This window comes from Trichomycterus rosablanca, chromosome 15, assembly GCF_030014385.1.
Source record: "Trichomycterus rosablanca isolate fTriRos1 chromosome 15, fTriRos1.hap1, whole genome shotgun sequence".
NCBI lineage: Eukaryota > Metazoa > Chordata > Actinopteri > Siluriformes > Trichomycteridae > Trichomycterus > Trichomycterus rosablanca.
Genome location: NC_086002.1, coordinates 19,179,254 through 19,204,179, shown reverse-complemented (window position 1 = coordinate 19,204,179; position 24,926 = coordinate 19,179,254). Strand labels below are relative to the sequence as shown.

Below are 24,926 nucleotides of genomic sequence, written 5' to 3'. Positions count from 1 at the left end.
TTTTTATTTTCGCGGATTGTATCTCCTAATTTCCAGATTTTGTATGCAAATTGTTTAACTGTTTAAACGGCGGACTGAACTAAGCGGAACCAACGGCAGTCTTGATAGTTCCGGGGGGCGCTAATTTGAGGTAACCTTACGCTCATTACTTGCTAAACGCCACTGCTGGCATGGGGAAGTGTAAAATTAATTACAGGGTTCGTACGGGTGCTTGAAATCCTTAAAAGAGCTCGTTCGCGACCGACAGCTAGTGTGTGAGTGCGATCTGCCGGTCTGTTTTCATGTGTGACCCGTCCGAAGAGACAGTGGGTGGTGATGGTTCATTCGTGAACGATTCGATTCCATTGAACGGCTCTTTAAAATGAACGAAAGGAACCGAGTCGCGCCTCTGGGAGCCGTTAGGTGTATTTTTTATTTTTGCGCAGTTCTTATCGACTGTAATCCACCCATTCAGCTTCACATCAGTGGAGGGAATCAATCAGTAATAATGAGAGTCATAATAAAGAGCGAGCGAGAGACGCGCGCACACACACACACACACACACACACACACACAGAGCCGTAACGGAGCTACAGATAGAACATGCAGAAAATAAGCAGTGCTCTTAGTATAATGACATAATTAAGAAATAAACTTGTTTAATTATGCTAACATGTAACAGGACAGATTATTCCCGAGCTGAGAAATTGAGTGAAGTCAGAGAACGTGTTTTTTTGAATGCAAACTTGCCCTAAATGCTGCAATTTAATTATTTTTGTGTTTCTAATTGGGTTTTTTTAAGCTTGAAATGTAAGCCCAGTTTGGCTACAAGTTATACAGCAGAGCGTTCGAGACTTTTATGCAGTCGCCTCAGCGACCCTGCTCTGTAACTTTACGTGGTCTACCACTTCGGGGCCCGAGTTGCTGTCGTTCCCAATCCCACTTTGTTATACCACTGACAGTCGACTGTGGAATATTTAGTAGTGAGGAAATTTCACGACAGGTGGCATCATGGTACCACGCTGGAATTCACTGAGCTCCTGAGAGCGACCCATTCTTTCAATAATGTGTGTAGAAGCAGTCTGCATGCCAAGGTGTTTGGTTTTATACACCTGTTGTCATGGAAGTGATTGGAACACCTGAATTCAATGATTTGGATGGGGGAGTGAATACTTTTGGCAATATAGTGTATGTATTTGAAAAATTATAGTGTACGTATTTGAGAAAATTAAGACCCCGTCTTCAGTGTACAGACGGTTCTGGTATATACAAAATATAAGTATAAATGGTTTTGGTTTATACAAAACTGTTCATTTAAGTTTAAATCATTAAATGTTGGTTAAACAGAAAATACAGCTCTCGCATGCTTACAATAAAGTCTGTAAACATAATGTTGATGTGTGCTTTTTACTGCTTTGTTACTGCGACAGTGGTCTTAATTTTTGTCTCAGAGTGGTATTAAAAAGTCTTAAAAAGGTCTTAAATTTAATTTTCCAATACCTGCAGATACCCTGTAGTATACCCCTGTGGGGGAGGGGTGGAGCTTCTGATGAAACTTTGGAATCCAGATCTTAAACTGCAGTGAATAAAGTCCCCAGAAACAATAAAGACTCCATCTGGGTTAACAAAGGTCTTTTATAGCTGCGTTAGCATTAGCATCTGGAGGGATATAAACTGCAGCGGTAAAAATGCAGGAAACCTCTGGTGGTTATAATACCTGGTTATAAAGGGTCTACACGTTATAACCAGGTAATCCAGGTCAACAGAGCAGTAGGTATTAACTATGACAGAGTCCATGCACCAGGTTTTGTTTACATAAAGGCAAACACCACCACAGAAGCTCTTCATCAGTTCCACCACGCTGTGGTTTAGCTGCAGTCCATGAGCCTCTTCTGTGTCAGGGTCCAGATTTTTACTTTCTCATGGCATATTGGCAAGGAAGATACAAGGTAGTTTTAGCTTAGCGCGCTATCCTCCACATTTACCCTGTTTTGGCTCTTCCTGTTGGGATGAACAGCTCGCTTGGACGTGGTGTTCTGCTCACCTCTGGAAGTAGCTGGTTGAATTTGAATGGACGGTCCAAAACAACACTTAAAGCGGTATAAATGAATGTCCATCAGCGTCTGTCTGTCGTATGTGTAGTTCACACGAGTGATTCAAGTGAAAACGCAGTAAATTGGCAAATAAATAAACACTAGATCACTAAGCCTGGTGAGATGCTCGGGTGCATGCGCCGCCATCTTGCCCAAAGGTGAAAACATCTATTGTGGTCAGATAAATCAGCAAATCAGGTCTTTTTATGGAAAAATGGACAGCGTGTGATCCGGACCAAAGACAAAAAAGATCCAGACTGTTATCATGTGCTGCCTTCAAGACGTCGACTTTTCCAGGGATGTCCAGCATTTTTTTAACAAGACGATGCAAATCCACCTGCTGCACACATTACAAAGGCGTGGCTGAGGAAGAAGAGGGTACGGGTACTGGACCGGCCTGCCTGCTGTCCTGACCTGTCCCCAATAAAGAACGGTCCCAACTATTTTTAGAATGTGTTGCAGACCTGAAATGCAGGAATGGATGTTTATTAATAAATGAAATGAAGTTGAGCAGATAAAAGATGAAATATCTCAGCTTCATCCTGTCTGACATCAAATCAAAGTCAAAGTCAGTGTAAGAAACTCTGTGTTTTATTATTTTCCATACTGTCCCAAGTAATTTTTTTATATTTGGGGTTGTATTGTTGTTATTATTATTAAATCTGCTGAAACCCTGTTTGAACAAAGGTTTATAGGTCGTCTTTTTTGACAGATAGTGTAGAAGTACGTGTCTGTTAGTTCTAACTTAAGTGCTTAATAAAGAAGTTGGTCGTTACCACCAACAATAACAACCTTATTATTTTTTTTCTTCACAAAACAAAGACATTTCAGGTGAAGGAACCTCGATCCATGAGGAACACCTCACCCCAGTGGACCAACAGTGTGGAGGTTTCCAGATGGAGCCTGTGAAGAAGGAAGAAGCTGAAGATAAAGATGAACTCAGTAAGATATTTTTTATCTTGAGTAAAATAAGATTTGGATTGAATAGAATCAGAGGCAGCTGGGATGAAGCATCATACAGTGAAAGCTTGTATTGTGCTCATGCAGATCAGTGTGAGCAGGAAATGATGAATGCAGGAAGAATCACGTTACAGGACTTTAGCATCAGATCTCAGTTTAACATTTACTAACAATCTTTATTATTTATAGTGTTATAAATGTATTTTATTATTTATAATGTTATAAATGTATTTGATGATTTATAATGTTATAAATGTATTTTATGGTTTATAATGTTATAAATGTATTTGATGATTTGTAATGTTATAAATGTATTTGATTATTTATGTTATAAATGTATTTGATGATTTATAATGTTATAAATGTATCTGATTATTTATAATGTTATAAATGTGTTTTATTATTTATAATGTTATAAATGTATTAGATTATTTATAATGTTATAAATGTATTAGATTATTTATAATGTTATAAATGTATTTGATGATTTATAATGTTATAAATGTATTTGATGATTTATAATGTTATAAATGTATTTGATGATTTATAATGTTATAAATGTATTTGATGATTTATAATGTTATAAATGTATTTGATTATTTATGTTATAAATGTATTTGATGATTTATAATGTTATAAATGTATCTGATTATTTATAATGTTATAAATGTGTTTTATTATTTATAATGTTATAAATGTATTAGATTATTTATAATGTTATAAATGTATTAGATTATTTATAATGTTATAAATGTATTTGATGATTTATAATGTTATAAATGTATTTGATGATTTATAATGTTATAAATGTATTTGATGATTTATAATGTTATAAATGTATTTGATGATTTATAATGTTATAAATGTATTTGATGATTTATAATGTTATAAATGTATTTGATTATTTATAATGTTATAAATGTATTAGATTATTTATAATGTTATAAATGTATTAGATTATTTATAATGTTATAAATGTATTTATTATTTATAATGTTATAAATGTATTTGATTATTTATTATTTATTTATTTGATGTTTATTTAGATTTGTTATGGTAATGTAGTGTAGATCAGGGTTTAACATGTTTATTTAGAATTGTTATGGTAATGTAGTGTAGATCAGGGTTTAACATGTTTATTTAGAATTGTTATGGTAATGTAGTGTAGATCAGGGTTTAACATCCTTATTTAGATTTGTTATAGTAATGTTATAATATACTTCGCCAATGCCGGTCCCAAGCCCGGATGTAAAAGGAGCAGGGTTGGGTGTCGGGCCAGCAACCTTACCCCGTAAAAAGAAAGAAGGAAAACTTAAACCGCCGCTGCCTTGCGGCTATACCTATCTTCAGGAAAGGCTTCAGGAGGAAACCTCGAGGAAAAATCCGGAGCTGGAGTCCCTAAGGCAGTTTGAGGTTGTTACAACAACATTCTGGCAACTCCTGCGACGGCTCTGGAACCACGTGTACTGGCACTGCCATTTCAGTGCCGTGGAGAGGGGGGACCTACTGCATGGGTAACAGTTTGTCTCTCATATCTTAATACCCAGGCTTTGTGCACTGGAGAGGATACTCCAGCTACGCTTTACAGAGTAGACACGACACGGAAGGAAGCAGTTTACCGGTTATAAGTCCAGTGCTTGATTGGCGTAGAGCTGGACGCCAGGGGCTACTTTCGACGGTGGGAGAGATCATCGCATCTCATTGGGCAGCTACCGCCCGCCTCAAGCTGGGCAGCCCCCAGCCAAAAAGGTGCTATCCCGCCACGGTCCGCTTACCTCACAGGGTGCGTGGGGTGTAGGGCAAAATCCGACAAGCGGTTCGACAACTTTGCACCTTTCGACAGGAAAAAGAAACAGCACAAGTCCTCAGCTTTAAAGCTGGGCACATGGAACATTAGAACAATGACACCAGGCTACTCTGATGACTTGGAACCAGTTAATGATGCTCGTAAGACAGCGGTCATAGACAAGGAACTGTACAGACTGCAGATGGACATAGTTGCTCTTCAAGAGACCAGACTTCCAGGATCAGGATCTGTGAGGGAAAGACATTTCTCTTTTTTCTGGAAAGAAAAATCGCTGGAAATGTCCAGAGAACATGGAGTAGGGTTTGCTGTCCGAAACAGCTTGCTGGGGTCCATCACCCTATTTACCAAGGGTACAGCTCCATACCTCAACAGGACCAGTCAGCTTAATTAGCGCCTATGCGCCAACTCTAACATTCCCTGTGGAAATCAAAGACAAGTTCTATGATGATCTGAACGACACAGTCAAGAACATTCCTGAAAATGAATCTCTTTTCATCGTTGGTGATTTCAACGCCAGAATGTGTGCTGACTACAACTCTTGGCCTACCTGTCTGGGCCAGTTTGGCATAGGCAAGATAAATGAAAACGGGCAACGCTTGCTGGAATTCTGCTGCTATCAAGGACTCTGCGTCAGCAACACTTTCTTCAACACGAAGCCCCAACACAGTGTCTCCTGGAGACACCCACGATCCAAGCACTGGCATCAGCTTGACCTGATTCTTACAAGGTGTTCCAGCCTTCCTAGTGTCAAGATCGCAGCTTTCAAAGCGCTGATTGCGACACCGACCACTCCTTGGTATGTAGCAAGGTGAAATTGTGTGCGAGGAAGCTGCACTGCTCCAAAAAAGAGGGCAAGCCTCGCATTGACACCAACAAGACAAGGGACCAGGCAAAAGTAAGAGTTTGCATGCCTTTTGGAGACCTCACTTCAGGGTTCTTCTGGTACTGATGCCCAAGAAAGATGGGAACGCTTCAGGGACACCGTCTATAATGCTGCAATGTCCACCTTTGGCAAGAAAACTAACAAATCAGTGGACTGGTTCGAGGCACACTCTGATAAAATCACGCCCACCATCGAAGAAAAGAGGCATGCACTGATGGCATACAAAGCTTGCCCCAGTGATAGAAACCTGCAGGCCTTGAGAACTGCTCGCGCCAAGGTCCAGAGATGTGCTAGGCAATGTGCCAATGAATACTGGCTTCAGCTCTGCTCTCAGATCCAGGCTGCATCCGATACAGGTAATGTCAAGGGCATGTATGAGGGGATCAAGCAGGTGCTGGGCCCTATCCAGAGAAAAACTGCTCCTTTGAAGTCTGCCACAGGAGAGGTCATTCAGGATCGAGTACAGCAGATGGAGTTTTGGGTGGAGCACTACTCTGAGCTGTACTCACAGAAAAACATGGTCACTGAGGATGCCCTGAATGCAATTGAGTGTCTGCCCACTTTGGATGAGCTTGACAGAGAACCTACCCTCTCGGAACTCGATGAGGCCCTCGGTACCCTTTCTTCTGGAAAGGCCCCAGGAAAAGACAGCCTCCCAGTCGAAGTTTTAAAATGCTGCAAGGGTCCCATCCTGCAAGAGCTACACAAGATCCTCTGCTGGAGAGAGGGCAAAGTCCCACAAGACATGAGAGATGCAAACATAGTCACCTTGTACAAGAACAAAGGAGACAGAAGTGACTGCAATAACTACCGCGGTATCTCACTCCTCAGCACTGTCTGGAAGCTTTTTGCCAGAGTTGCACTTAAAAGACTACAAGTCCTCGCAGAGAGAATCTATCCAGAATCAGGAGGAACAGGCCCACCACTGATATGGTCTTCTCCTTGAGACAGCTGCAGGAGAAATGCAGGGAACAAAGACAGCCCCTCTACATCGCTTTCATCGACCTCACAAAGGCTTTCGACCATGTCAGTAGGGATGGTCTCTTCAGAATCCTCCCAAAGATTGGATGTCCTCCAAGGCTCCTCAGCATCATAAGGTCCTTCCACAAAAACATGAAGGGCACAGTGGTCTATGACGGTTCCACTTCAAGAGCATTTGACATCCGAAGTGGAGTGAAGCAGGGGTGTGTCCTCGCCCCCACCCTATTTGGAATCTTCTTTTCCATCCTGCTAAAGCACGCCTTCGGGTCCTCCACTGAAGGCATCTACCTTCGCACCAGAGCAGATGGAAAGCTGTTCAAGCTCTCCAGACTGAGGGCGTTGTCTAAGGTGCAGTTGAAATGCCTGCGTGACTTCCTTTTTGCAGACGATGCAGCAATCACCACTAACTCAGAGGGCGACCTTCAGCTGCTCATGAATCGCTTCAGTGAGGCTTGCTGCGACTTTGGGCTTACAATCAGCTTAAAGAAAACTCAGGTCATGGGACAAGGTGTGGACCTTCCACCTAACATCTGCATATCAGAACATGAACTGGAAGTGGTCCGTGACTTTGTGTACCTAGGGTCGACAATCTCAGACTGTTTTTCTCTTGACAGTGAGCTGAACAAGCGCATTGGCAAGGCCTCTACGACTATGTCCAGACTAGCAAAGAGAGTGTGGAACAACAGAAAGCTGACAGAACACACTAAGGTCCAAGTCTACAGAGCGTGTGTAGTGAGCACACTCCTGTATGGCAGCGAAACATGGACTCTACGAGCCAGACAAGAACAGAAGCTCAACACCTTTCACATGTGCTGCCTTCGCCGCATCTTTAATATCACCTGCAGGACAGGGTGCCCAATACCACAGTCCTCGAGAGGGCTGGCACCCCCAGCATGTTCACCCTACTGAAACAACGACGGCAGTGTTGGCTTGGACACGTTGTCCGGATGGACGAAGGGCGCATTCCTAGAGACCTTTTGTATGGAGAGCTGGCCGAAGGAAAGCGTCCCACGGGCAGGCCTCAGCTACGCTACAAGGATGTAGGTAAAAGAGACCTGAAAGCCCTGGACATCAACCTCAACACGTGGGAAGCCCTGGCCACCGAGCGATCATCCTGGAAGCATACAGTGCAGAAGGGTCTCTCCAAGTTTGAAGAGAAAATAGCCCAAAAGACAGAGGTACAACGCCAGAAGAGGAAAGCGCTAAGTGCAGTTGAGAGACCAGCATCAAGCTTCATCTGCGCAAGATGTGGAAGAGACTGTCATTCTCGTATAGGACTGACAAGCCACAACCGATACTGCAAAATTTAACAGTGCACAACTCCATAGTCTCCCGAGACTGACGGATGCCTATTATTTTATTATTTATAATGTTATAAATGTATTAGATTATTTATAATGTTATAAATGTATTAGATTATTTATAATAATATAAATGTATTTGATGATTTATAATGTTATAAATGTATTTAATGATTTATAATGTTATAAATGTATTTGATTTATAATGTTATAAATGTATTTATTATTTATAATGTTATAAATGTATTTGATTATTTATAATGTTATAAATGTATTTGATGATTTATAATGTTATAAATGTATTTATTATTTATAATGTTATAAATGTATTTGATGATTTATAATGTTATAAATGTATTTATTATTTATAATGTTATAAATGTATTTTATTATTTATAATGTTATAAATGTATTTGATGATTTATAATGTTATAAATGTATTTGATTATTTATAATGTTATAAATGTATTTAATATTTATAATGTTATAAATGTATTTTATTATTTATAATGTTATAAATGTATTTGATGATTTCTAATGTTATGAATGTATTTGATGATTTATAATGTTATAAATGTATTAGATTATTTATAATGTTATAAATGTATTTGATGATTTATAATGTTATAAATGTATTTGATTATTTATAATGTTATAAATGTATTTGATTATTTATAATGTTATAAATGTATTTGATTATTTATAATGTTATAAATGTATTTATTATTTATAATGTTATAAATGTATTTGATGATTTATAATGTTATAAATGTATTTATTATGTATAATGTTATAAATGTATTTGATTATTTATAATGTTATAAATGTATTTGATGATTTATAATGTTATAAATGTATTTATTATTTATAATGTTATAAATGTATTTGATGATTTATAATGTTATAAATGTATTTATTATTTATAATGTTATAAATGTATTTTATTATTTATAATGTTATAAATGTATTTGATGATTTATAATGTTATAAATGTATTTGATTATTTATAATGTTATAAATGTATTTAATATTTATAATGTTATAAATGTATTTTATTATTTATAATGTTATAAATGTATTTGATGATTTCTAATGTTATGAATGTATTTGATGATTTATAATGTTATAAATGTATTAGATTATTTATAATGTTATAAATGTATTTGATGATTTATAATGTTATAAATGTATTTGATTATTTATAATGTTATAAATGTATTTGATTATTTATAATGTTATAAATGTATTTGATTATTTATAATGTTATAAATGTATTTATTATTTATAATGTTATAAATGTATTTGATGATTTATAATGTTATAAATGTATTTATTATGTATAATGTTATAAATGTATTTTATTATTTATAATGTTATAAATGTATTTGATAGATTTATAATGTTATAAATGTATTTGATGATTTATAATGTTATAAATGTATTTGATGGTTTATAATGTTATAAATGTATTTGATGATTTATAATGTTATAAATGTATTTATTATTTATAATGTTATAAATGTATTTGATGATTTATAATGTTATAAATGTATTTGATTATTTATAATGTTATAAATGTATTTGATGATTTATAATGTTATAAATGTATTTGATTATTTATAATGTTATAAATGTATTTGATGATTTATAATGTTATAAATGTATTTGATGATTTATAATGTTATAAATGTATTTGATTATTTATAATGTTATAAATGTATTTGATGATTTATAATGTTATAAATGTATTTGATTATTTATAATGTTATAAATGTATTTGATTATTTATAATGTTATAAATGTATTTGATGATTTATAATGTTATAAATGTATTTGATTATTTATAATGTTATAAATGTATTTGATGATTTATAATGTTATAAATGTATTTGATTATTTATAATGTTATAAATGTATTTATTATTTATAATGTTATAAATGTATTTGATTATTTATAATGTTATAAATGTATTTGATTATTTATAATGTTATAAATGTATTTGATTATTTATAATGTTATAAATGTATTTGATTATTTATAATGTTATAAATGTATTTGATTATTTATAATGTTATAAATGTATTTGATTATTTATAATGTTATAAATGTATTTGATTATTTATAATGTTATAAATGTATTTATTATTTATAATGTTATAAATGTATTTGATGATTTATAATGTTATAAATGTATTTATTATGTATAATGTTATAAATGTATTTGATTATTTATAATGTTATAAATGTATTTGATGATTTATAATGTTATAAATGTATTTATTATTTATAATGTTATAAATGTATTTGATGATTTATAATGTTATAAATGTATTTATTATTTATAATGTTATAAATGTATTTTATTATTTATAATGTTATAAATGTATTTGATGATTTATAATGTTATAAATGTATTTGATTATTTATAATGTTATAAATGTATTTTATTATTTATGATGTTATAAATGTATTTGATGATTTCTAATGTTATGAATGTATTTGATGATTTATAATGTTATAAATGTATTAGATTATTTATAATGTTATAAATGTATTTGATGATTTATAATGTTATAAATGTATTTGATTATTTATAATGTTATAAATGTATTTGATTATTTATAATGTTATAAATGTATTTGATTATTTATAATGTTATAAATGTATTTATTATTTATAATGTTATAAATGTATTTGATGATTTATAATGTTATAAATGTATTTATTATGTATAATGTTATAAATGTATTTTATTATTTATAATGTTATAAATGTATTTGATAGATTTATAATGTTATAAATGTATTTGATGATTTATAATGTTATAAATGTATTTGATGGTTTATAATGTTATAAATGTATTTGATGATTTATAATGTTATAAATGTATTTATTATTTATAATGTTATAAATGTATTTGATGATTTATAATGTTATAAATGTATTTGATTATTTATAATGTTATAAATGTATTTGATGATTTATAATGTTATAAATGTATTTGATTATTTATAATGTTATAAATGTATTTGATGATTTATAATGTTATAAATGTATTTGATGATTTATAATGTTATAAATGTATTTGATTATTTATAATGTTATAAATGTATTTGATGATTTATGTTATAAATGTATTTGATTATTTATAATGTTATAAATGTATTTGATTATTTATAATGTTATAAATGTATTTGATGATTTATAATGTTATAAATGTATTTGATTATTTATAATGTTATAAATGTATTTGATGATTTATAATGTTATAAATGTATTTGATTATTTATAATGTTATAAATGTATTTATTATTTATAATGTTATAAATGTATTTGATTATTTATAATGTTATAAATGTATTTGATTATTTATAATGTTATAAATGTATTTGATTATTTATAATGTTATAAATGTATTTGATTATTTATAATGTTATAAATGTATTTGATTATTTATAATGTTATAAATGTATTTGATTATTTATAATGTTATAAATGTATTTGATTATTTATAATGTTATAAATGTAGTTGATGATTTATAATGTTATAAATGTATTTGATGATTTATAATGTTATAAATGTATTTTATTGTTTATAATGTTATAAATGTATTTGATTATTTTCTGCTTCAGAACTGAATAAGGATTTCTGCTGCTCCTCGTGTCCACGTTCCTCTACAACCCAAAATCAGCTCCACAATCACATCAAGAGCTGCAACCATGTTAAATATGAGACTCTGGTGAAGATTAAGACTGAACATGAGGATCTGACGCCCACCAGAAGCTCCAGTAATCAGCAAACGTCCTCTGGTACTGTCAGCATTAACACGTCTCTCAGTCCCACACAGGAAGAAGGAAACGTCTGCTCACAGTGTGGGAAGAGCTTTAGTACCCGGGGTGCTCTCAAAATACACCAGCGCATTCACACTGGAGAGAAACCATATCAGTGCTCACAGTGTGGGAAGAGTTTTAATCGACAGAGTAATCTCAAAATACACCAGCGCATTCACACTGGAGAGAAACCATATCAGTGCTCACAGTGTGAGAAGAGTTTTTATACACAGAGTAATCTCAAAATACACCAGCGCATTCACACTGGAGAGAAACCATATCAGTGCTCACAGTGTGAGAAGAGTTTTTATACACAGAGTAATCTCAAAATACACCAGCGCATTCACACTGGAGAGACACCATGTCAGTGCTCACAGTGTGAGAAGAGTTTTTATACACAGAGTGATCTCAAAATACACCAGCGCATTCACACTGGAGAGAAACCATATCAGTGCTCACAGTGTGAGAAGAGTTTTTATACACAGAGTAATCTTAAAATACACCAGCGCATTCACACTGGAGAGACACCATATCAGTGCTCACAGTGTGAGAAGAGTTTTTATAAACAGAGTGATCTCAAAATACACCAGCGCATTCACACTAGAGAGAGACTGTATCAGTGCTCACAGTGTGAGAAGAGTTTTAATACACAGAGTCATCTCAGAATACACCAGCACATTCACACTGGAGAGAAACCATATCAGTGCTCACAGTGTGGGAAGAGTTTTAATCGACAGAGTAATCTCAAAATACACCAGCGCATTCACACTGGAGAGAAACCATATCAGTGCTCACAGTGTGAGAAGAGTTTTTATACACAGAGTAATCTCAAAATACACCAGCGCATTCACACTGGAGAGAAACCATATCAGTGCTCACAGTGTGAGAAGAGTTTTTATACACAGAGTGATCTCAAAATACACCAGCGCATTCACACTGGAGAGACACCATATCAGTGCTCACAGTGTGGGAAGAGTTTCAATACACAGAGTGATCTAAAAAAACACCAGCGCATTCACACTGGAGAGAAACCATATCAGTGCTCACAGTGTGGGAAGAGTTTTAATCATCAAAGTCCTCTCAAAATACACCAGCGCATTCACACTGGAGAGAAACCATATCAGTGCTTACAGTGTGGGAAGAGTTTTAATCAACTGAGTCATTTTCAAAGACACCAGCGCATTCACACTGGAGAGAAACCATATCAGTGCTTACAGTGTGGGAAGAGTTTTAATCAACTGAGTCATTTTAAAAGACACCAGCACATTCACACTGGAGAAAAAACGTATCAGTGCTCACAGTGTGGGAAGAGTTTTAATACACAGAGTGATCTTCAAATACACCAGCGCATTCACACTGAAGAGAAACCGTATCAGTGCTCACAGTGTGGAAAGAGTTTTAATAGACAAAGTGATCTGAAAACACACCAGCGCATTCACACTGGAGAGAAACCATATCAGTGCTCACAGTGTGGGAAGAGTTTTAATCAACAGAGTAATTTTAAAAGACACCAGCGCATTCACACTGGAGAGAAATCATAGCATTGCTCTTAGTGTGGGAAGGTTTTATTACACAAAGTAATCTTAAAACGCATCTGATTGTAAAAGTGAAATCTTAATATTACTAACATAATAACAGAACAAAATCTAAATACATGATTATATATATTAAACCGCTCTAATACACAGAAATCAATACATGTGATTTAAACATGCAGTACAAATGTTATTTAGCTTTGTGTTAAGGATATTGGTATAACATCATTTTTAACACTATATATCCAGTCATACACAGTATTAAAATAGAAATGATACATAACTGGTAGACTTACCCGGACAGTCTGTCTGAGGATTTTATTCATAGACATTACAACATGTTGGATTGTCTTTGCTAGAATTCACTTAGCTTAGTTCTTTTCCAAATTGGATAGATCTGAGATAAGCACTAGGTAGCAGGGGTCCTTTAAATGCATGAAGGCCTCAGCATGAAATATACAGATAAAGAGAGAAAAATAAAGAATAAAGAATAATTCATGGAATAGTCCAGTGGTTCTCAAACTGTGGTACGCGTACCACTGGTGGTACGTGAAGCAGCACGAGGTGGTACGCCAGATAATCCTGGAAAAGTAATTACATGCACCGAAAAAATTAATTATTTAATAATTATAAATACAAAATATGAAACAAAATGTGTAAATTACTAATAAAATCTGTTTTAAAGTTCTTATAATTCTATTTGAATAAAATCAGTTGAATTCAAACTAATGTGTTTTTAAAAAATATTCGGGGCTACACAGACACTGTACTTCATTACGTCTATACTTCACGTTCGGGGTTTCCATCTCGAAATAAAGTTCTCAGTAAAGTTATCAGTAAAGTTATCAGTAGCTCTCTCGCTTTTGTCAGAGCAGATCTGTGTTTAAAGCTCACTGATCTCGTTCCTGACATCACAAGGCTGCTCCGCTAAACAGGCGCTCCCCTCTCACTCACATGCTCAGTGCTAACTGCAGATATACTAGTGATGGGTCGTTCACAAACGATCCGATTCTATTGAACGGATCTTTGAAATGAACGAAAGGAACCGAGTCTTTTATTTCTGCACTGTTCTTATTGGCTGTAATCTAATCAACCCATTCAGCTTTGCATCAGTAGAGAGAATTAATCGTAACTTGTAATAAAAGCTGTTTATTATCGATTTTCAAATCCGAAAACTTTCAGTATCATGGAGAGCGAGCAACACACACACACACACACACACACACACACACACACACACATTTAATGCAAAGTTGAGAGAAAATTCAATCTGGTTTTAGTGTGAGTGTGACATCATTTAATGCATTAGTGCCCTGTTCACTGTGTACATACTGGAACTTGCATGGATGTGTGTGCTACTTACCCTAAAAAATACATTTAGGCCGTCTTTGATGGATCCCTGAGGCACAAGACCAAGTGAGAGGTGGTTATAGTTCTCAATCCTGGTTTTCTCAGCTCCAAATCTACACACACAAAGTGGACATGTCATTTCTAGTGAAAATAGAACAAATGAAAGAGCGTAAACATTTAGTTTATTAGTGGTTCTCACCCTTTACATGTGATGATACACAAGAGCTGAAAGTTGAAGTTCTTTTTGACTGTGGATTCAACAGCCATGTCCCCTGCGCCACTCATGGTTTGCTCCATTTCCATCAAACAGTGGAACATGAACTGCTGAGCATCCTAAACATTCAAACATTTCAATCTTACTGGCAACTGTGTTAGCTGAGTTCATTTCACATCTTAAAACACAAAACAATCATGTTCAGGGTGTCTGTGTTGCGTTTTCTTACATTCTGAGTGTAAGGTGTAAATTCAGGGTTGTTAAGCGCAGCTGCCTCGATCAATTTCAAGACAAGAGAGTTCTTGGTGGACCAATCAGAGCTCTCTCTCATGGACCACAGCTTTGCAAAACATCTGCAAAAGCACAAAACACACTTTACCAGATCAGCATTCTCATCACTCATAATCTAAAATAAGAAATTGAATAGTAAATAATAAATAAACTGAGAAAACATTGTTTCTTCTTCTCTACCCAGTGAGGTTGGCTCATTCATCTGGCATGTCCTCATTTATGTTCTTCATGAGCTGTTTGCAGAAAGATTCTGCGCTGAACAGGCACTGCATACTGGCATTTACGTAGCAGCTGTTTCCCAAGTTTTCAAACCTGCAATTAAATCAGACAGACACAAACACAATACTGATCAGGGTTCATGTTCAGTATTAACCTTTATGAACGTACAAATATACGCTGCTGCATTTCTTACCCTCTGTCCTGTAGCTGCTGTTTTCTGTCGTCGGAGAGGACTGGTGTGGGTGTTTTAGCCTTTTCACTCTGGGCTTCATCCACCCTACACACATCCGTTACACTATAGTTTGGAGAGAGAGACAGACAGACAGACAGGGTGACATCTCATCATTATAAACCACATGGAAATTAGCACAACATGCCATATTCAACACAGAAGAAATGATTACACTTCTCTGTCTGTTTAAACTAAGAATTAAAGAATTTTACAATAAAAGATATAATAGAACACGACATGCTGTCTAGCTGTACTCAAGGCCATAAACAACCTTAAAAAATACATGAACATTTGCTCATATCCATCTGTTGCTAAAAAATCATATATCTAAAGTTTTCAGTCTTCTGCACTTTTATTACCTTCCTGTAGTGCTGACAGCTTCAACATTTTCTTCTGTTAATGAAATTTTCTTCTTCTTCTACTCAGGAAAACATAAGCACACAGTTATGTCCAAGTTCTTGTATTTGAATATGATCTTTGATTTTTGCTTCTCAAATGATCATGACTTACCCTGAAAAGACGTTTCAGAAATGACTTGACAGAGAAACTGCTTTTGCTTTTGGCTGAAGTCTTTGGGGAGTCCTGAACGTTCCCCTCCATTTGCAGACTGCATTGATTTGAAAAATAGTATGTCATTACTAATGCATTTTGGTATATAGTTAGCTGCATTGTAGAGAGACCAGCTTTACTATTAATCATAAAATGAAGTAAAGCCTTCACACTAACAATTTAATTCAGTCTTCATCAAATAGCATTTTATTTTAGGTGCAGCAGATCCTGAGGTAATGGTAGTCATGTTGACGAGATCGCTAGCTGCTCCAATTAGGGTTGCCAACTTTCAGAACTGGAAATAAGGAACACCCTGGGCTGACGGGTTGGTGGAAGGTATAGGGTGGGGTGAGGTGGCGGGTGTTTACCTGAGCAGGGGGTAGGCGGTTTGGATTGCACTTATAAAAAAAAGTAACGCGTCTTACACCATCATAGGAACATTATCAGAATGTTTTATTTAGGTTATTTAACATTTATTATTTTCATTATTTGTAATAATAAATCAGAACCATATTTTAGGCAAAACAACATAAAGAACATCTTTTAAAAAAATTTCTCAATAGTGCAAACAATATTTTTACATAATCCATCTTCACACTGACATGCAGCCCTGGTTCTGGACTGCGTTGCTTAGTGGGGCAGTGGGAAAAGTGCCAGCCCAAGCACGTAAGTGTGAGCCCTCCCGGAACTCATTTTGCATTGCACTCAAAATGCATTGCAGTGCATGGAACTCATTTTGCATTGCACTCATTTTGCATTGCACTCAAAATGCATTGCAGTGCCTGCAGTTCGAAAAAAAAAAGCTTTAACATAAGAGTCGATTTTCAATCAGACTTTAGTCCGTACTGTACGGAACACAACTCGACACTGATTGGACTACGATATTCCGACAGACAGACAGGTCACAGCTAGTTTAACACTGGAAGAAAGGAAGGAGCCGCCCCCGCTCTGAACCATGTACTGACCAACACCACTCTTGTCTCTGGTCCTGTCCTTCTCAGTCTCTTTAGATTAGAAATTTTTTTGTGTATTTGTTGTAGGTCTTTGTATTTATTATACTGTTTTTTTTTTATCTGCACTTGTGTATATCATATTATTTTGCACTTATGTGTTCTGTGTTTTAACAGCATATTGGAAGGGTATATACAGTCAAGCTGGAAAGTCTGCACACTCCATTTACCTTCTCCATGTTTAATTATGTTACAGACTTATTCTATAATAGAATTTTTGCCTCAAACATTAACACACAATCGCCAATAAATACAAAGTGAAAACAGGGTTTAGAAAATAAGTAATTTTATTTTACAGACATAAATCCTTTATTTAGGGGTTACGTATCTGTACACACCCTTAGCTTAAAGCTTGAATGATGCATGCTTGGCAGCAATTACAGCTTCAAGGCATCTTGGGAAAGAAGCTACGAGCTTGGCACACTTGTTTCTGGACATTCCTCTTGGCATATCCTTGCAAACTCCATCAGGTTGGATGGGGAGCATTTGTACACAGCCATTTTCATCTCCTTCCACAGATGCTCCACTGGATTCAGGTGTGGACTCTCAAGGACATGAACAGACTTTCTCTAAAGCCACTCCTTTGTTCTCTTTGGGTGTGTGCTTCGGGTCATTGTCAAGAGCACAAGCCTAAACTGAACACCAGTGATCTTTAATGCCTCAGATAAAACTGTATCTACAATCATTATTCATCAGTAGCTAATATAACCACATGGGTGAGGGATTATATTGGTAAACCTTTGTAAAGCACAACAATACGGAGTTACATGCACAAATGCAATTTAAAACTTTACTGTGTAAAAGAAGCCTTATGTCAGTGGTGTCCAAACTTTTTTCTAGGAGGGCCAGATTTGATAATGTGAAAGTACCCGGGAGACAACAGTCCCTGATGACATTATTTAAAATAATAAAATATGCATATAAATACGCTGTTATTTAATCATTTCACACAGCGAATAACAATCAAATGTACGCATTCAGGTGAACAAATCAGAACATACAGAAAAAGCTATCTGAATTTTTAACTGAACTTTAAAACTTTTAGAAACTCTGTAAAATAAGACGGGGTACATTTACAAAAATAAAACTTAACGTGGATTTATGTACTAAAAGAACGACACAGGAACTCTGAGTTTCTCTAAATTATTACTGGGCATAAGTTCTCTCCACCACTCAAATTCTTAGGTCGTTGTTTTAGTACAATACGTCACGTTACATTTTGTTCCCGTTAATCGTTGTTTGTACAACCTGTGTCGCTTTTATCACCTCAACGAGTCTCATTCACGGTTTTGTCACTTCTCATGAATGCGTACTTACAGTGCTGCTGCCACCAATTAGTAAAAAGGAGAATTGCATCTTAAATTAGTATAATTAATTTTTTTTTCTATTTGATTGTGCTAGCGGGCCACAACTAATGCAACTTAAGACAGAAGACGCTTCCAAAAGTGGTGTCAGGTTCTCTGTGCTCAGCAGTATCTGGGATGGACCATCACACAGTGGAAACGTTTATTGTGGTCAGACAAATCAGTATTTCAGATCTTTTTTTGGAAGAAATGAAGTAGATCTGGTAAAACATGTTAGTGCTTGTTTATTTTGGGTTTATATTGTTGGGTTTGGGTTTATATAATTTACATGAAAGTTTAAATGAACTGTGTTAGTGGATCCACCTAGTGACACAAAACCAAACCTACACCCACATCACCAGTTTCATACAAAAGCATCAACTGTGTTATTCATAGTAATAAAATAATGAATAATAAATTTTATACACAATTTAAACACAAAATGGTCGCACTGATAATTATTAATGATTTAAAAAACTATTTTAAATAACTACATTAGTCTTTTATTAACTATTAAAATACTAAAGTTTAATTACTGGGTAAATAATGACTTCAGTCCTAAAGCTTATTAATTATTAATATAAAGATTATTAAAACACAAAGATAACACATTAATGTAATAAATACCTAATCTATTGTGCAACATGTGCTTTACTGCTCTATAGAGGCTTTATTAAAGTGTAAACACAGTTTTTTATTCATGATATTTTTAAGTCCTATTTGTGTGTGTGTGTGTGATTGTACAATACACACACAGTAACCACATGTAATATGTAATTGTGTGTGTGTGTGTGTGTAATATGTAATTGTGTGTGTGTGTGTGTGTGTGTGTGTGTGTGTGTGTGTGTGTAATCGGCTGTAAATGAAGTTGAAGTTGTTTCAGCTCCACTGTAGAACTGGGTGACGTCACAGTCACTGTTCTGAGCTCTATTAAATCCTGATGGAATAAAAGTTCAGGTTTGGTGAAGCTGCTCTGTTTTCACCTCTTCACTCATCATGGCTGAGAAACAGAAGAGACGTGAGAACCAACGTGCTTCTTTAATGCAGAGATTCTTCTGTTGGCCGGTTTGTCTGACCCGTCCTCGGACGTCTTCTCAGGACGACCTGAATGAGGACAGCAGACAGAAATACGATGTGGACAGAGAGAACAGGATCGTTATGGAGGGATTTCTGTTCAAGAGGGCCAGCAATGTGTTTAAGACATGGAACAGGTTTGTAGAAAGCTCAAGTGGATTCAAAACGTTTTATTTTAATTAAATATCAGTATTTTTTATTCACTTATTCACTTAATTAACTGATCAAAATAAATAAAGCCTTAGATAAGATATTATATTAGATAAAAACAAGTCCAAGTCCAGGTTGACATGAAATAAAGCACTGAACAAACCCTGATGTACTGAACAGTTTCATTCCTGCAGTAATATTGTCAGTAATATTCAGTAGCTGCAGCTGTTTCTGTGTTTCTGTGTTTTTCTCTGCAGGCGCTGGTTTATGATTAAGGACAATCAGCTCATTTACAAGAGCAAGTCTAAGGTGAGTCACATGACCTTTTCCAACCTGATTTGATTTTCCTTGGTCAGGGTCTCGGGGGTCTGGTTAACACACGCTAGACAGATCACAAGGCAGGAATCACCTGAACAAAGTGCCAATCATCACAGGGGCTTCAGCACCAATCCTGAGACATGGCCCATGACGTCTGTGTCGATGTCTGGCTGGTCAATAGCACTGCTGGGATTTAAATCAGTTAGGGGTCACCACAGCAGATCATTCGTCTGAATCTTGTCCTGTCCTAAACACACTACTCTGTCCCTGCTCATGCAGAGCACCACTCACTCACCCATTTAATTACCCACGTACACACAGAGGCATTTCAGGGTAGCCACTCCACCTTCTGCATGTTTTGGGGTTGTGTAAGGTAACCAAAGTACCTGGCAGGAACCTCATATAGACACAAGAACACTTTACATTCAGTAAAACTAAACATTATACAGCATGAACTGTTAAAATGTGCTTTTAGGATCATCTGTTATTTTTGGTGTAAACTTTGTTTGTTTGTAACCAGCGTGAGGCGACTGTGCTGATAGAAGATGTGAGATTGTGTAGGATTGAACACTGTGAGAACATCAGACACAGCTTTCACTTCCAGCTGGTTTCACCCACTAAGTGAGTGCTGTTCAATAATAATACTCATTTATATATATTACATTTGTAAACACCTTTCTCACACAAAATACATAAATCGTTTAATTAAAATGTGTATTGTGTGTGTGTGTGTGAAGGAGGTGTTTTTTGAAAGCTGATTCAGAGGAGATTGGACAGGCTTGGATGAAAGTAATACAGAACATCATTACCAAGCCTGGTGATGCTGACAGATCAGACAGCTCGGAGGTAACACCTTCTGAGAATCACTGAGACGTGTATATATCTAATGATGTAATAATACAGCAACAAAAAGTCTTGCATTTAAAAACATTGTGTGAATTGTGATGTTGTTCCCTGTATGATATTTTATCTGCATCTGTGTAACACCAGTATGGTCTGTTTGATAGACACTAGACAGGAAGTCGTCATCATCATCTGCAGTTAGTTCAGAATCAGATCAGCACCAAAAAGCATCTGAAGCTTCAGGTAATATTGAGATTACAGCTGAATCAAACCTTACCTGCAGACTTTAGCTTCAAAATAGCTGAACTGTTTCTGTTTCACTGTTTCTGTTTCACCTTCTTCCCTCGACACCTTCCTACCTTTGACCTTTAGCCTCTGTAGCTGAGATCAGCCTTGGTGAAGTGATCTTTGAATGTGCTGCTGAGTTGAATGACTCTGATGCCTCTGTTGAGAGCGGTGGTAAGTATAGTACATACAGCTTTTCAGGGGTTTGTTTTGTAGGTGCAGAAGAAGAAATCCTGAGCGATGAAGAAAGCCCAGAGGATCCAACCACCACCGTTCATTTCTTCAACATCCTGAACCATGAAGGTCAGTTTAATCTCCACTAATTCCTGTAATAATATATTGTTGTACATCTGTTACCTGCTACATCAACCAATAGAGATTATATTACACCTGCAGAAATACAGAATACAGCCAAACACCACTGACAGCCTTTATATAACAGATATTTAGTACTGCTGATATGATGTACATTTTCTATGTGAATTTGACTTAAATGGAATAAAAATCACTTTTACAGAGAGTTTTGATTGTTGCTACACTGTGGGAGAGCTGCTGGGAGAAGGAGGCTGTGGTGTGGTTTATGCTGGTGTTTGTAATGCAGATGGGAAACAGGTGAACATCAGCACATAAACACAAGACAGGAAGTGTAGCGCATTACACATTAATAAGATACAATCAGAAGGAGAAATGTTCTATTTGGATGATGAGATTCTTTAACTAAACCCTAACGTTTATTATTATTACTTCTGTACAACTAAATCCACTAATTGTGTTTGTATTTGTGAACAGGTTGCTGTGAAATATGTGCTGAAGGACCCCCGCGACAGATTCATCACTATTGTAAGTTCATCTTTTTCTTTTACTAATAAAGTATCACAAGGCTCAACAAGGTTTAAACAAGATAAAAACCTTCATAGACCAGATCTAGACCAAAACTGTTGGTCCACTTACTGCCTTAGACCAGCCCAGATCTTTACTAACAGACCTGCTCATCATAGTTTAGACCTACTACTGATTCCAAACCTTGTCTGTTGTTCTATTAGCCTGAAGAGAAGTACCCACTTCCTGCGGAGGTGGCGTTAATGAAGATGGTATTCAAGCCACCTCACTGTAATTCTGTGCTGAAACTACTGGATTGGTTTGACACGCCCGAGCACTACATCCTAATCCTGGAGCGACCCATCCCCTGTATGGACCTCTTTGACTTCATTCAGCAGTTCCCAATGAATGAAGCTGTGGCTCAGCTCATCATGTGGCAGGTGGTTCTGGCTGCAATTCACTGCCATGATTGTGGAGTTTTTCACCGGGACATCAAGCCAGAAAATCTTCTGGTGAACACCGAGACACTGGAGGTCAAGCTGATCGACTTTGGCTGTGGGGACTTACACAAGGAAACAGCGTACACCTCATTTTCAGGTAAGTTCACCTCAGAAGTACTTAGTTACAGAATGAAATGGATTTGAGTGGAGAAGTATTTCTCTAAAGCATTTCTCCCTTTCACTCAGGCACTGAGTCATACGCTCCACCTGAGTGGATAGTTGAGAAGGAAATGTATGGCTGCCCTGCTACTGTGTGGAGTCTGGGCGTACTCCTGCACACCATAGTTTGTGGAGAGATGCCGTTCGGGGATGAAGTGGAGATTGTTGATGGGGGTCTGGACTTTTTACCTGAACTTTCTGATAGTAAGAAAATGGAAACAGCTCACATTAAGATCTAGAAATACACAGTCTGTAAAACCTGCATGAAAACATGATTTAAAAAGTTTGATCAAGTTTATATTGTCATTACGATGATAGAAAGTGTAAATAAGAAATCTAGTTTTAAATACAACAACATTTTAATCTAATTTTATCACTGCACACAGCATGCTACCATCTGATAAGTAGGTGTCTGGAGAAACAGCCTGAAAAACGTCTCAGCCTTAAAGAAATCCTTCAGCATGAGTGGTTTACAGAGAACAGTATGAGGTTAGGGTTAGTAAGAATGAAACAGACTTAATAAGTTAGAACTAAAAGATCTTGTGATATGGTCTAGATCACAGAGAATGCTAACAAAGATTGTAATGCTAATATAATTAGGATAAGTAGAAGTAATAACATGAAGCTATTAAAATATTGATTGTATTTTGTGTTTCTGTAATGTAATTTATTGTGTGTTTATTCTACAGGCATCTGCATGGATGAAGATTATAGAAAGAAGACTGTGTGTGTGTGTGTGTGAAAGACCTTAAATAAAAATAAAGGTTCTTGTGTAAATAACACCTGGTTTCATTGTAGTTTCATGTAACAATCACTGTGAATGTGAAGAAGATTCCTCAAGTTCTCAGAGACAAAATGATTAACAAAACACATGAACTGAAAGAGCTACAGAGCCACGACACAAATATTTTGTTAGTTCAGCTAGTTTATAATTGATCAAATATCTGTTAGTGTGAGAATTTATAAGTAAAAAGTTTCTGGAACCACAAATTGTTCCCAGACCTCTGCACCACACACTAGATTTTAAACAATCACTTAAAATAGATTTAGGTCGAACCAAAAACAGCAAAAACACAGATAATAAACAATTAACTACACAATCTCACTCAGCTCATTCTCCAATGGTTACCAGACCCACTGCAACCCTGACCAAGATAAAGCTTTGGTAAAACAGACTATGAATGAATGAATACAGAATAGTGCCACAATTATGTGACACCTAAGACCACTATCATCGTGCCTTTGTTAAAGAAGTGGTCAGTGTCCTGCCTCAACCACTATCGTCCTGTAGCTCTCACACCTCTTGTCATGAAGTGCTTTGAGAAACTCGTCATTAAGCATGTTAAGACCCCGCTGTCCCCCTCAATGGACCCACTGCAGTTCACGTATCATACCAACCGCTCAACAGATGATGCCATAGCCACCACACCTCATCTGGCTCTTACACATGTGGACAGAAATGACACATCTGTATGTTAGGATGCTGTTTAACTTCAGCTCAGCATTCAACACCATCATTCCTCAGCATCTGATTGGACAGCTGAGCTCACTGGGCCTGAACACCTCTCTCTGCAACTGCACACTCATACACACACACACACACACACACTGCAAACACACAATAGACACACGTATACATAGACATGCACACCCACAAACTCACATGCACACACACATACACACGCTCACACACATACATACATAGACATGCTCACACACGTATACATAGACATGCACACACACTCATATATACATCCACACTTAGATTCTGACACAATTACGCTTACACAAATACACATGTGTTTTACCCCTGATGTTTTCTCAGTTAGAACTTTTACTGGAATGAATGAACAAATACATAAACCATTTACTCACATCTTAGCTACAGTACTCAAACATTTTAGCTACAATACTCAATGTCAGATGCAAAAGTATATTTGTTACACTTATATAACAAAGAAACAAAAAAATACAATACCCTTTTAAAGGATGTCTATGATACATAGCACTCATATAATATACAATAGACTACATGTCTATTATAATGTTCCAAAATCATAACATCATATATATATTATAATATACAACTCATTAACAATGTTTTCCTGAGATATTTCTCACTTTTAACACTGGTAAGAAATGTGAAACTAAAACTGAGTTAACTCTCATTAAACTGACATGACTTACTACAGGTGAAT

At 35.7% G+C, this 24,926-nt stretch overlaps 2 protein-coding genes across 5 annotated transcripts in view; one reads left to right on the top strand and one right to left on the bottom strand.

Moving 5' to 3' along the window:
- The window catches only part of LOC134328782 (zinc finger protein 239-like), a 152,723-nt gene that overhangs the window by 118,445 nt on the left and 9,352 nt on the right, over nt 1-24,926 (bottom strand). The gene's annotated exons all lie outside the window — the stretch shown is intronic.
- LOC134328739 (serine/threonine-protein kinase pim-2-like) lies at nt 11,758-23,508 on the top strand. 4 transcript variants are annotated; one of them, XM_063009922.1, is made up of 13 exons: nt 11,798-11,816; nt 19,449-19,791; nt 20,062-20,113; nt 20,643-20,743; nt 20,860-20,968; nt 21,130-21,208; nt 21,338-21,553; nt 21,768-21,862; nt 22,040-22,090; nt 22,294-22,666; nt 22,756-22,932; nt 23,115-23,223; nt 23,418-23,508. In XM_063009922.1, the coding sequence occupies exons 2-13, from the start codon at nt 19,577-19,579 to the stop codon at nt 23,431-23,433; spliced, it is 1,593 nt and encodes a 530-aa protein (XP_062865992.1). In that variant the 5' UTR covers nt 11,798-11,816; nt 19,449-19,576; the 3' UTR covers nt 23,434-23,508. The 4 variants fall into 4 exon arrangements, with proteins under 4 accessions (XP_062865994.1, XP_062865992.1, XP_062865993.1 ...); XM_063009923.1 differs by having other exon boundaries at nt 11,801-11,816; nt 23,115-23,217; XM_063009925.1 differs by lacking the exon at nt 11,798-11,816 and having other exon boundaries at nt 19,449-19,598; nt 19,679-19,791.